General features: G+C 41.6%; 1 protein-coding gene across 2 annotated transcripts in view; it reads right to left on the bottom strand.

Annotated features, from left to right (window-relative positions):
* Positions 1-14,484, bottom strand: part of Fbxo42 (F-box protein 42) — a 91,850-nt gene that overhangs the window by 48,956 nt on the left and 28,410 nt on the right. Inside the window, exons 2-4 of one of the 2 annotated variants that reach the window (XM_021262867.2) lie at positions 10,573-10,631; positions 1,111-1,377; positions 607-723 (exon numbers count right to left, since the gene is read on the bottom strand). In XM_021262867.2, the coding sequence (XP_021118526.1) occupies positions 607-723; positions 1,111-1,360 (367 nt within the window). In that variant the 5' untranslated portion in view covers positions 1,361-1,377; positions 10,573-10,631. The remainder of the gene's footprint in view (positions 1-606; positions 724-1,110; positions 1,378-10,572; positions 10,632-14,484) is intronic. The other variant, XM_004850367.3, reaches the window with a different exon arrangement.

Genomic DNA, 14,484 nt, shown 5'->3' with positions numbered 1-14,484 from the left:
TGAGCCAGGTGTGGTGGCGCATGCCTGGAATCCTAGCACTTGGGAAGCTGAGGCAGGAAGATCACCATGAGTTCAAGGGCAGCCTACATAGTGAGCTCAAGGCCAGCCTGGACTACACAGTGAGACCCTGTCTCAAAAAACAAAAAAACAACAACCAAAACAAAACGAGAATTCTAGGGGCTGGGGATTTAGCTCAGTGGTTCCACCATCTGCCTCGAAAGTGGAAGGTCCCAAGTTCAATCCCCAGTACCAAAAAAACAAAACAAACTAGAATTCTAAGCATAACATTTTAACTTCCTTGGAGTAAGGAAAAAACCAAATGAAAAATCAGAATATAAAATTATTAACAAAGCACTTACAATTTATTTATTTAGTGGGCTGGGGTTGAACCCAGGGCTGTACCAAGGTGAGTACTCTACCCTGAGCTATAACCCTAGCCCTCACATATTTTTTAATTCACACTTTCTTAATTGTTGCTATAAATTTAATATAAACTCTCATTTTACATTCTCTTTACTAAAACATTAGGAAAATACATACATCTGAAACAGTTTCTGGAGGCATGGCATTGGCCAGCTGAGACCTGGGCTCATGGTGGATACTCACTGTGTGAGAACCGCTGAGTAATCGGGGTTCCAGGGTACGGGTAAGTGCGGCTCTCCCACTGAATGTTTCCTTCCTGGACAGCCTTCATGAAACCATGATAACACTGGTGGGCTACTCCTAAAGACAAAAGAATAAGAGCCTCAGCCTGGGCACTTAAGCTGCAGGTAAAATCCTCATTTTACAACTATAAAGGGGATTAAATACTATTCAACACTACATATTAAACACTACATGCTGGGCCGGGGATTTAGCTCAGTGGTTTCGCCACCTGCTGCGCAAGCACAAGGACCCAAATTCGATCCCCGGTACCAAATAAATAAATAAATAAATAAATAAATAAATAAATACTACATGTTCACAAAATTAACCAAGAAGCAGCAGAGAATGTGTTGTCTCATACTATATTGTATAACCACAATACGTTTAAAGAAAAGGAAATTTAGAATCTAAAAATATCATTCAACAAAACCTGAAATAAGTAACCCTCTTTCCCTTCCACAGCACCTTTGATAAGTCGATACCACTGTTTGCAGACGAGGGCTGCAGTCTTGTGCTCCTGATAGGGTGAGAGGAAGGACAGGATGTACTCCAAAACCTCTTCCGGCAGCTCCGACATCGACCTGTGATGTTTCAGCTCCTCAGCCTCTAGCCCTGGGTGGGTGAGCTCGTCTTGCTCCATTGTCCCTTCCAGTGTAGTTTCCTCTTGGTCCACAGCCATGAAACTGTCATCTTCACTATCTGAAGAGCTGGCCATGACATTCCACTCCAAAGCTGTAACAGGCAAGAAACAAACATAAGCACACAGCTGGCAGAGACTCAGAAACAACTCAACCTCCCTCCGAGCTGCTCGGGATTTCCTTTCCACCCTCAGCATGAAATCTTTTCTCAGCACTTTTTCACACTAGTTATGAGCCATCTTAATTTGACAGCTGGAGCTCAAATACCAAGCCCATCCACAAAGTCTTCTGATTACATATTTTTCTCTCCAGAAAACGAAATGGCAGCCTAGCCCTAGCATAACCTGAACAATGGAAAACTTGTTCTGCAATAATTCCTCTACCTCAAAAGATCTGGCTGGCAGATGGCAATGGGAATAGCAAGTAACTTCCTTTGTCTATTAACAATGATCAACCTCAACCTTAGAAGAAAAACTAACTCTGGGTCTTATAAACAGTAGAAACACTCTGAGAATGTGAATTAAGAAATAAGAATTTGGGGCTGGGCATGGTGGCACACGCTTGTAATCCCAGCATAATCCCAGCTCTTGGGAGGCTGAGGCAAGAGGATTATTGTGAGTTCCAGGCCAGCCTGGGCAACCTAATGAGTTCAAAGCCAGACTGAACTATATAGCAAGACCCTGTCTCAAAAAAACCAAGGTGAGGGCCAGGGATTTAGCTCAGTGGTTCCACTGCCTGCCTTGTAAGCACATGGTCCCAATTTGATCCCCAGTACCAAAAAACAAAACAAAACAAAAACAACAGAAAACCAAGGTGAGGGGAATAAGAGTTTTGGAAGCTGGGCATGATAGAATACACCTGTAATCCCAGCACTTGAGAGGCTGAAACAGGAGGAGGATCACTAGTGCAATAGCAACCTGAGGTACATAGCAAGGCCCTATCTCAAAAACCAAAACAACCAAAAAAAAAAAAAAGCACAAAACCAACCAACCAAACAAAAAGATGTTTTGGGTGATAGAGTGCTTGCCTAGTATGCACAAGTAACTGCACCTGCTCCCCAGTACTGCAAAAAAACAAAACAAAACAGCTTTTCAGGTTTTAAACAAGATTAATTTAAGAGAACAATAAATGTTCTAATAATAGGCTTATTCACTGGATAAAATAACAAATATAGTATAAAGCAATATTTACAATAGGAAATATCACAACAAATCCAGTCAGTAGAGAAACAGAAACCCAAATGCCCATCAACCACAGAACAGCTTGGTGGCACATGGTACATGGTAGTAACCCTAGTACTTGGGAGACTGAATCAGGTGGATTACTAGTTCAAGGCCAGCCTGAGACTGTCTCAAAAAACAAACAAAAAAGCTGAGTGTGGTGGCACACATACTCGGGAGGCTGAGGCAGGAGGATCATCACAAGGTCGAGGCCAGCCTGGGTTACATAGTGAGTTCAGAACCAGCCTAAACTACACAGTGAGACGCTATCTCAAAAAATAAAAAAGGTGACGATGATGATGATGACTACAATGCTAGGCATGCCCAGTGTTCCGGAGACTAAAGCAGGAAAATTGCCAGGAGTTTGAGGCCAGCTTGAGCTACCCAGTGATTTCAAGGCCAGCATGAACTACACAATGAGACCAGGTCTCAAAAGCCCAAAAGAAAAAAAGACAAAGAAAAAAAAACCCAGATAAACTATGGTACATTCACACAATAGAACACTATACAGCCAAGAATGGCAGGTATATACAACACATAGATAAATCTCAGACATAATGTTGTGCAATTCAAAGCATATACATGATTACACCCACATCAAGCTCAAAACCAGGTGAAACTAATTTATGCTGTCAACAAGTGAGGATAGTGGTTACCTTTTTTTTTTTTTTTGGATAGTGGTTACCTTTGATAACTCTGAAAAGTTCCTAAGTACCGGTCAAGTTCTGTTTCCTGATTGGGTACTGGTTACATGGATGTATTCTATGAAAAATTTACTGGGCTGAATAGTTATGCACTTCTCTAAAGTTTGCCAAAATAAGCTATTATCAGTAGTCATTTCTAGGGGAAATATTAGAGGCAATTTAAAATTTTTCTTTTGGGTTTTCCACATACCCTAAATTTTCTAGAAAGACCATACCATGTTAACAAAACAGGTCAATATATATAAGAACTGAGTCCCAAGTTAGATTCTACAGAAATCAGATGTCAAACAGAATTAAGAATGAAAAAGGGTTAATGGGAAATCAGACTGTGATGCAGACCTAACAAAGCCTGCCCAACAGAGACCCAGTGCCGCTGGACAGTGAGAGGAACCTGGGGTAACACAGGGTGGATGGACAGGGCAAAGCTTCTGTACTTGGTTGCACTTAGCGCACTGTCTTGGGGTCCCAAGTTGAGGCTGACTCTAAAGGGTCTAACATCATCAGCTGCACTCCTTACAGATCAGTCAGTAGCAGGCCTCTCCTCTTCTTTACTGGAATTGGCCCCAAGGGCAATCTCCAGGCAATTTTCTTTCTTTCTTTTCTTTCTTTCCTTTCCTTCCTTCCTTTCTTCCCTTCCCTTCCCCTCCCTTCCTTTCTTCCTTCCTTCCTTCATTTTTTGGTATGGGGATCGAACTCAGGACCTTTCGCTTTCAAGGCAGGCAGTGGCACCACTGAGCTAACTAAACGCCCAGGCCCAGGCAATTTTATTTTTGAGGCAAGGTCTTGCTGTTTGCCCAGGCCAGCCTCTCTAGCTTGCATTCTTCCTTCCTCAGTTTCCCCAGCAGCTGAGACTAACGGCATGCACCACCATGCCAGCAGCTCAAGTCCTTTCTTGAGTTATTTTGGGGAGGACGTGGAGATTAGACTAGGCCTCACTATGTAGCCCAGGCTAGCCTTGAACTCATAAACCTCCTGCCTCAGCCTCCTGAGTGCTGGGATTACAGACATGTGCTACCACACCTGGCTTCTATTGTGTTATTTTTAATACATTTACCCACCTTCTTTATATACTTTTACCCAGAGCATCACCATGTTACCCTATATTACAGATATCCAGCATTCCCTCTAGCAGAACCTCTTACCTCATTTCTACCACTCCTATAATTCATATACTAATTATGCACATCTTTAAAAATTGGAAGAATGGTCAATTAAGGAAAATGGAAACATGAATCAAAACTCATTGCTTCCAAAGATTATTTATCTACCAAATTATCTCACAGCTCTTGATAGTCCAAATGTGTCTCAGTGAAGTGGCTTCTAGACTCTTGGTGACCATCAGCAATTGGTGGCTTCTCAGGGGTGGAATGGCCTAAATCCTCTTGGGGGTGGAAGGGAGAGGCAGCAGCAGCAGGAGGACTGCATTTCCCTTCATTTCCCACAAGAACACTATAATGACTTTGCTGAAATTTTATTAGACAAAGGATCTTAGGCCTTTTTCTGCCCCATTTAAGTGAGCTGTTTTTCAATGTGCTTAATTTGCCAGAGGAAGGCCTTGTGATTAACATATTCTTCCATTTCCCGCCCTCCCTCCTACCCAAAAAAATAGAAAATAAAAAAATAGTGCAAAATAGAAAATAAAAATCAGCAATGTGTTTATGACTCCCCTCCCCAATTAAACAATGACTTTCTTTAATCTTTTTTTTTTTGGTACTGGGGATGGAACTCGGGTCCTTGCGCTTGCACAGCAGGCGGCAAAACCACTGAGCTAAATCTCCGGCCCAACAATGACTTTCTTAATACTGGAAAAAACCTGCACTTTGAACATTCTTTCAAATTCATTCCCCCGAATAGTACCACGTCCCACTACCTTCCCTAATTTACTAACCTTATCACTCCTTTTTGCTCTAAAATTCACCAATAGTCCAAAGAAAATGGACTCCGTAAGTCACATTTTAATTATATATACCACCTCAAATATAGTGTTTCCCTTCCACATGTCCTGGCAGATTGTGAGCCCATGGTCTGTTTCAGAACAAACTGAATCAATGGAAGTCTCGAAAGGTCGTTTTGATTATTATTTTTCCCAAGCAAAATAAATGCTGATTCAATAAAACTTACTCCCTTTCCTAAAGTTCTAACAGTACAACTAGCAACGAGCACCAGCTTTAAGCAATTTCCACCATCCAACAAGCCACTGAGACTCAGGCCCCCAAGGGCATGCTTGCTATCTTGGCGCGGATGCCAAGGAGAAGGCACAGGGTGGGCTCAGACGAAATTCCTCCAGAATCACACACCCAGTGCCAATCTGCACAGCCTTCGTTTTCCCTTCCATGATTAGGTAATGAAATCATCACTCACACTCCCTAAGGACACGAAGGCATTTTAAAATGGAGTTTTTCTTGTGTTCATGCCAAAAGAAGCTACAGCAAACATTTCACATATAAGATGTATTAACTTAATGAATGTAGTTTTCATGAAACTGCTTGAAAGAAATCTTCCTCACTATTCACATTTATGCCGCACCTTCTCATTTCCCCCAAAGTCATGGGAGTCTGACAGAAAACACAAACTGAAGTCAGCTTACTAGACTCCGAGCTCCTTGAAGCCAAGACCATTCGCCTAGGTATCTTTGCCTTCTGGCACTAAGAGTGCAAATAAATAGCAGATCCCCTGACATTTCCACTCAGAACACACACTGCTGATCTCACATTATTTCATAATAGAAATTACATCATTAGTATATCCTGCAAATGGCAGGTCTACCTTTTCTGTGTCATTAGGTGCTGCCAAGATAGTTTATTGGTCGGAATTAATATACTTCTCTGCCCCCTTGAATTTGGACCTTTCAAAATGTGCACTGGCCTGAGAGTCTGGCCAGGCTCAGGACCTATACCCAGTCACCTTTGCCAGATCAACAGGCAAAAAAGGTGCTCAAAAAAACCCCCATTTAATTGGCCTGGGATTTTTCTGAAAAAACTACTATAGCAAATCCAACTAAATACATAACTGTCCCTTCTCTCCTTTCCTTTCTTCATTTCTTAGCAGTGCTGGGGATCAAGTTCAGCGTCTCATGCATAATAGGCAAGCACCCTATCACTAAGCCACATCCCCAAACCAATTTCTAACATCCAAGTACCTTACCGGGAGGTATAAAGGGTAAGATTTTGCGACTAGGACTGTGTGAATCAGAGTTAAGTTACACCCATTAAGAAAGGTTTTGATCCCCAGTACGGAAAAAAAAAGAAAAAAGAAAGGAAAACCTTGGGCTGGGGATTTAGCTCAGTGGTTCTGGCAACTGCTTTACAAGCGCAAGGTCCCGAGTTCGATCCCCAGTACCAAAAAAACCAAACAAAGAAAAGAAAACCTTCCTATTCCTAAGGAAAGTTCCCTACATACTTTATAAGGGTTCCCTACATACTTTATAAGGGTTCTTTATAAGACTACATAGTAGGTTCAAGGATAGCCTCAAACTGCATAGCGAGACCCTGTCTCAGAACAACCAAAACCAAAACCAAAAAAGTTGGAATTCACTTCAATCACCTAAATGGAAGCTAAAGATTTAAAATGAAAAAAAAAAATTTTTTTTTTAAACATAACCAGGATTATTCTTTGCAATTTCAAAGGTTTTTTTGGGTACTGGGGATAGAACTCAGGACCTTGCGCTTGTGAGGCAGGCAGTGGAACCACTGAGCTAAATCCCCGGCTCAAAGGGTTTTTAAAAATGTGACTAAAGGAACATCTTACTGTTGAAAGGAAAGAAAGGGAGAGAGAGGGAGAGGGGGAGAGAGGGGGAGAGAGAGAGAAAGGGAGAGAGAAAGGGAGAGGAAGGGAGAGGGGGGAGAGAGGGAGAGGGGGAGAGAGAGGGGGAGAGAGGGGGGAGAGAGGGGGGAGGGGGGGAGAGAGGGGGGAGGGGGGAGAGAGGGGGGGAGAGAGAGGGAGAGAGGGGGAGGGAGGGAGGGAGGGAGGGAGAGAGGGAGGGAGGGAGAGAGAGAGAGGGAGAGAGGGAGAGAGGGGGAGAGAGGGGGAGAGAGGGAGGGAGGGAGAGAGAGGGAGGGAGGGAGAGGGAGGGAGAGAGGGGGAGAGAGGGGGAGAGGGGGGAGAGAGGGGGAGGGGAGGGTGCGATTTAGCTCAGTGGTTCCTCCGCCTGCCTCAAAAGTGAAAGGTCCCGAGTTCAATCCCTGGTACTGGGAAAAAAAAAAAAAGCAAAGAAGCAAGCAAGCAAGTAAGCCAGCCCTGGGAAGCCAAGTATGGTGGGGCACACCTGTAATCCCAGAACTTGGGAGGCTGAAGCAGGAGGATAGCTCAAGTTTGAGGCCACCCTGGGCTACATAGCAAAATTCTGCCCCCCTCCCGCCCCAAAGCCCTGGGACTTATGAATAAAGGGCTGAATGAATAAAAGCATCCTTCCGTCCATCAGCATGAGGGCTTTTGAGGGTTCAAGGACACAGCAGGAACCTCACATGGATTCCTTTACACCTTAGGGGCACTAATGTGACCTAAAGCAGTACAAAGTGCTACTCTTGAAAATATAAACTACTGCTGAAGGAGAGATACACAGAAGATCATGCTGTGATTCTTTCCTAAGATGATAATACATGACACCACCATGACCATTATCACTGTACCAATTCAAAGTTATAAAAAGTAGAAAAATGATAAAATATAAAATTCTGTTCTACATTCAACAAACAGCATCACATTTGTTGTACGCAAAAATACTGTGCTTAGATTACACACAAGGTATGCAAATAGAATACGGCACTGTCTGCTGTCAGAGTTGTTATCTTCAGAAAAGCTGAAGATATATGGTAAACAAGAGCAACACAGAACATCATATAATAAATGACCAACAGCATAACGTGAAAGAGAGAGCCTCAGGGGCAAGCATCTGAGCTGAGCTTTCATACGTAAGATTTCAGAGAATCAAATGGGAAGGTAGAGGGATGAAAGATTTTCAAATCATTATTTCTGTAATTGGTATTATTTTGTTTGTTTAAGACAGGGTCTCACTATGCAGTTCAGGATAGCCTTGAACTCACTATGTACCCAACGCTGGCTCCCAGCAATCCTCCTGCCTTGGCCTCCCCACTGTTGAGATTACAGGTATGTACCACCATGCCTGGCTTTAATTGGGATTCTTTGCCACTTACAGAATTAACTTTTGGAGAAAATAATAAAAACCATTTTGTACTCAGAGGCTGTTTTGACCAAACATACATACTATTTAGTATTTGATCTACATTAACAGGAAGCTCATAAATCTGGAGACTCCTTAGTTCCTGACAGTCAGTATTTTGACAAAAAAAAAGGGTCCAAGAATAGAATAATTTGGCATAACTACTGTGGCTATTAGCAAGCTGTGAGCTACTCTGATACAAATTCTAGGCTGTTTCTACAAAGCATGCCAAATTTAATAACATGTCAGCTGGAGGTTTGTTTGCTTTAATGGTAACACGTCAGTGTGTCACCCAGTTAAAACACCCTATAGTGAGGCAGAAAAATAAAAGTATTTCCCCAAACCACCCATCAATGAACTGTACTTTCTTACCATTCTTTACAGTGGTTGATAGAGAATGAAAGCATCTTTTAACTCACACAAGTCATGGAAATGGAGCAGTTTTCAGTGCTGCTCTCCTTAGTCATATATAACAGTCCAGGGGTTTATTATTACAAGGTATAAAAGGTCAAGAAAAAGATACAGGGGCCGGGGATTTAGCTCAGTGGTCCCGGTGCCTGCCTGGCAAGCACAAGGTCCTGAGTTCGATCCCCAGTACCAAAAAAAAAAAGAAAAAAAAAAGAAAAAGGTGCAGACTTCAATCATCAAAGGACACACTCTAGGTTCCAAATTTTTTTTTTGCTTTTTTTTGGTACCGGAGATCAAACTCCGGTCCTTGTGCTTGCGCAGCAGGTGGCGAAACCACTGAGCTAAATCCCCGGCCCCTAGGTTCCAAAATTTTGATATGAAAGACCGCATATTCTAGGTTCAACAAAATGTTTAATTTGCTGAAAAAAAAAGTATAAAGGACCTTTAATGGTCAAATGTTTATTTTGTCAGAGCTGAATGTTTATTTTATTTATTTTTTTGTTTTGTTTTGAGGCAGGGTCACTACGTAGCCCAGGCTGGCCTGAAACATGTGAAAAGCCTGGATTACAGGGATGTTCCACCATGCGCAGCTTGAATTTTATTTGTTTTTTTGGTGGCGGTACTGAGGATTGAATCCAGGGCCTCACACGTGCTAGCTAAGCACTCCACCACTGAGCTACATGCCTAGTGCTTGAATTTTTTTTTTTTGGTACCAGGGATTGAACTCGGGTCCTTGTGCTTGTGCAGCAGGCAGTGATACCACTGAGCTAAATCCCCAGCCCCCTTGAATTTTATTTTTAACAGAAGTGTATAAATGATTTTTAGGTGAATATAAATTAAAACTATCTGTTTTGCTAGGAGCAGTGGTGCATACCTGAAAACTTAGCTACGCAGGAAATGAGACACAAGGGTCATGAGTTCAAGGCCAGACTTGGCAAATAGCAAGATTCTGTCTCAGAATAAAACAACAAAAATGTAACTGTTCCTCAGTTGTGCTGGAAAACCATTTTCTAACTCTAGAAAAACTTTAGAGATATGGTGGCTACTGGCCAAAGTACAGTGCATTTAGCAAACATGAATGCAACCTGTTCTTCTAGAAACAGCTTAACTGCTCTTTCCCTCAGTTGGCAGGTCAAATTTACATTTTGCTTGTGAGTCTCTAAATTTTGTTTTGCAGTACTTGGGATTAAACTCAGGGACTTCTCACTGAACTATATTCCCAGCCCCCCCATTTTTTGTGGTACCGGAGATTGAACTCAGGACCTTATACTTGCCAGGCAGGCATGGTGCCACTGAGCTATATCCCTGCCCCAGCCCCTTTTTTATTTTGAGGCAGTTTTCCAAGTAGGCCTCAAAGTTACAATCCTCCTGTCTCATCCTCCCAGTCTGCTGGATTACAGGCGAGCATACCACCATGCCCAGCTTCTCACTAAATTCTGAAGATCTCTATTATTAACAAAATTTTAACTGTTTGAACACCTTTTCTACTTTTATTGTATAAACTGTAATCAATTATATCAAACTTTATTATTGTTACTGAAGGTGTTACAATCAAACCAATACAGTTCATAACTTTCCATAGAAGCTAAAAGTTTTAAATATTAGGTTCTCAGGCAATACGCTATTTTATGCTACTTTAAAAAAAATTTAAATTTTTAAAAAGTCCAAACCTCATTCCAGAATTACATAAGTTAGATAACTCCTCAAAATCCAGAGGAAGCAAGTGAACTAAAGGAAAACAAAAGTCTCCCTAGGTTAAAAATGACTAAAAAAATCACCATTTCATGGCTTCAGTTTTAAGGAGGACATCTTTCTGGTTCACTTGTCCACTGCAGATCTGTTTCAATGAAAGGAATATTTTTATTAATTTAATGCACATTACTCACATAATCAATTCTGTATCAGGACATGTTTCTCATAATTAAAAGAATATAAAGGCAGCTTCTACTTTCGACTTTTTTCCTTTAATACACTACAGTACATCTTCATACTCTACACAGGCATTTCTGCTGTTGCACAGGCAGGATGCAAACAGAGAAAGGAAAAATTAAAACACGTGCTAAACTTGGCAAAATTTGTCCATTTACAATGCATAAAACCGGGGATTTGGGGCTCAGCAAAGTAATTTTCAGATACATTTTCAACACAAACATCCAAAAATGTGTCCAAAAATGTATGCACAGAGGTTTATCATCTCTGCATTGACAAAAACTTACAAATCTTAATCTTAAAACTGTAATCTTAAACTTATAAATCTTAATGTCCATTAATGGGAGAATAAATGGGAGAGAAATTATACTATATCCAAACTACAGAATTTAACTATCCAGTATTTTTTTTTATTTCCAATATTTTAAAAAGTGACTTTCTGGGTGGGGGATTTAGCTCAGTGGTTTCAGCGCCTGCCTCAAAAGCGCCAAGTCCCGAGTTTGATTCCCGGTACCAAAAAAAAAAAGTGACTTTCAGAATATGCTCACATGAAAAGACCTTCAACACAATTAGTCTGCAAAAAATACAAAATAATGATTAACATTATCCTATTGTATATCCACATACACATAAATGTATAAATGCACTACATATATGTAAATGCATAAAAATTATCTAGATGCTGGGAATGGTGGTGCATACATGTAAACCTGCTATCTGAGTGGCTGGGGTATAAGGATCCCGAGTTTGAGGCCAGCTTGGGCAATATAACAAGACCTTGTTTCAAAAATAAACAAACAAAGAGCTAGGGTAGTTCAGTAATGGAGAACCTGCCTAGTGTGCAGGAGGCCCTGGGTTCACTTCCCAGTACCACAAAAATGGAATAAAAGAAAGAAAAAGCGGGGGCAGGGATTTAGCTCAGTGATTCCACCACCTGCCTCACAAGTGCAAGGATCCGAGTTTGATCCCCAGTACAAAAAAAAAAGAAAAAGTGATGAGAAAGATATACATTGAATTTAATATCATCATCTCTGAGGAAGAGAAAAACAGTCTTTGCCTTTTAAAAATTAATTTGTAAGAGCCAAATATATCACACATCCAAAGCTGTATAGAGGTGTTGCTTCTGTGGAAAACAGTGCAGAAGATCCTCAAAAATTATAGAGGCTGGAATTTAGCTCAGTGGCACCTGCCTGCCTTGCAAGTGAAAGGTCCTCAGTTCGATCCCTGATACTGAGGGAAAAAAAAAAAAAATTAAATGCCTAGCATGGTGGTACACACTTGTAATCCTAGCATGCAGGAGGATCAGAAGTTTGAGGCTTTTGTTCCAAGAAGAAGGAAAAACTCTTAGGATGGATGGTGTTGATGGTTGTACAATGTGAGCATACTACTGCCACTAAACTACATATTTAAAACTGAAGCTGGTGTGGTGGTGGTGCACGTGTAGTCTCAGTACTCAGGTGGCTGAGGCAGGAGGATTGTCACAAGTTTGAGACCAGCCTGTGCTACATAGTGAGACCCTGTCTTAAATAAATAAACAAACAAAACTGAAGCTAGAGCCAGGCATAGTGGCATACACCTGTAATCTCAGCACTCTGAGGCAGGAGAACTGCAAGTTCAAGTTGAACCTGGACAACATAGGGACTCAGTGAAACCCCTGTCTCAAAATAAATAAAAAATATCTGGAGGGCCAGGGATTTAGCTCAGTGGTACCACCGCCTGCCTTGTAAACCCAAGGTCCTGAGTTTGATCTCTGGTACAAAAAAAAAAAAGCTGGGGATATAGATAAGTGAGAAAACCCTGGATTCAATAACCAGTACAGAGGGAAAAAGAAAAGGAGCCAGGTATGGTGGTGCATGCCTGTAATTCCAGCACTCTGACCGACTGAAGCAAGAGAATCAAAAGTTTGAGCCTAGATTTACCAAGTTAATAATTTAGGAAGGCTCTGTCTCAATTTGGGGGGCGGGGGGTACCAGGGATCGAACTCAGGACCTTGTGCTTGCGAGGCAGGTGCAGGCACCACTGAGTCAAATCCCCAGCCCACTGTCTCAATCTTTTAAAAAATGCTCTGGATTCAATTCTTAGGCCAGCCAATAAAAAAAGATTAAAATGGAAAATTTTATGTTATGCATATTTTATACATTTTATTAAGATGTACAGAATATACAGTTTTTAATAAACAATAAAATAGCCTGCCAGGCATTGTGGTGTACCCCTGTAATCCCAGCACAGCTGTTTAATCCTGATGCAGGAGGATCTCCAGTTCGTGGCCAACCTGAGTTACCCAGAGAGTTCAAGGGCAGCCTGAACTATACTCCAAGTCTTTATCTCAAAAAACCAAAAAACAGCCAGGCATGGTAGTGTATACCTATAGTCCCAGTACTTGGGAGGCTGAGACAGGAGGGTTGCTATGAGTTCAAGGCCAGCCTGAATATAGCAAGACCCTGTCTCCAAAACAGATACATATATGCATACATACATACATACATACAAAACAAAACCCTTGTGCACCCATATCCAAGTTAGAAAATTGAATAAGCTGAACACAGTGATGCACACCTGCTGAGATAGGATGATCATGAATTTGAGGCCAGTCTGGCCTACACACAGGGACTGTCTCAAAAAACAAAGTAGAGGGCCGGGGATATACCTCAGTGGCACTGTGCCTGCCTCTCAAGGTCCTGAGTTTGATCCCCAGTATGGGGCAGGGGAGAAAAAAAACAAAGTAATAAGAAGGAAGGAAGGGGACAGGGAGGGAGGGCAGGAGAACAGGACATCATTAGGATCTTTAGGACTCGGGATCCCCTTAATAACCTCATTACTATCGCTTCTCGGCCTTTTGGCTAAGATCAAGTGCATAACCTCATTACTCTCCCTCTCTGACCCAACCAGAAGTAATACTCACTACACTGTTATTACTCTTGCTTCTCTTTATAGTTTCACCTCAAAAGCACATCACCAAAGAATATACTATTCCTAAACAATATGTTGTGTGGTTGTTGGCTGTAGCTAGAACTTGTTTTCACTGTGGTAGAGTCTTTGTATGGACATGCTGTAATTTTTCCATTCTACCATTGACAGAAATCAACTGGCTCCAATGCTTAACTCTTACAAAATAATTATCATTATCTACATTCTCTAGAGCAGTAGTTTTCAAACCTTGACTACAGGGCCGGGGATTTAGCTCAGTGGTTTCGCTGCCTGCTGCGCAAGTGCAAGGACCCGAGTTCGATCCCTGGTACAAAAAAAAAAAAAACCTTCTTGACTATAACACAGTAAAACACTTTATGCCAAAACTAGTTCCCTTATACATACACACATAAAAATCTAACTGGGAATAAGTTTCTAAAAATAATTCCCTTACAATAAAGTACATGATTATTTTCTACTGTTGTATTTAACACTGCCATGAAACTGTCTTCTTGCTTAGCAACGGGTTGCAAGGGATAGGCTGAAAACAACGTGCTGGAGTGCACACCTGGGAGGGCAGCTCAGGGCTGCAGGCATGCACATTCTCACCAGGTAAGGTCTAACTGCCTTCCACAGTCACTTCTCCAATGTGTACTTTTACCTGCAGCATTTCAGCAAATGATTTCATTTGATTTGAATCAAAATGATTTAAAATTGTAAATAGATATTAAAGTTTATCAAATGTTTTGCTACCACTATTAAAATACCGTATAATGGGCCGGGGATTTAGCCCAGTGGTTCCGCTGCCTGCCTCGCAAGCGCAAGGACCCAAGTTCAATCCTCGGTACCCCCCC

This window comes from Heterocephalus glaber, unplaced genomic scaffold (genome assembly GCF_053883595.1).
Source record: "Heterocephalus glaber isolate CG9 unplaced genomic scaffold, H.glaber_assembly_v1.0 deba00001452, whole genome shotgun sequence".
NCBI classification, from domain to species: Eukaryota; Metazoa; Chordata; class Mammalia; order Rodentia; family Bathyergidae; genus Heterocephalus; species Heterocephalus glaber.
The sequence above is the reverse complement of the archived record's forward strand: the minus strand, read 5'-3'. Positions and strand labels throughout refer to the sequence as shown.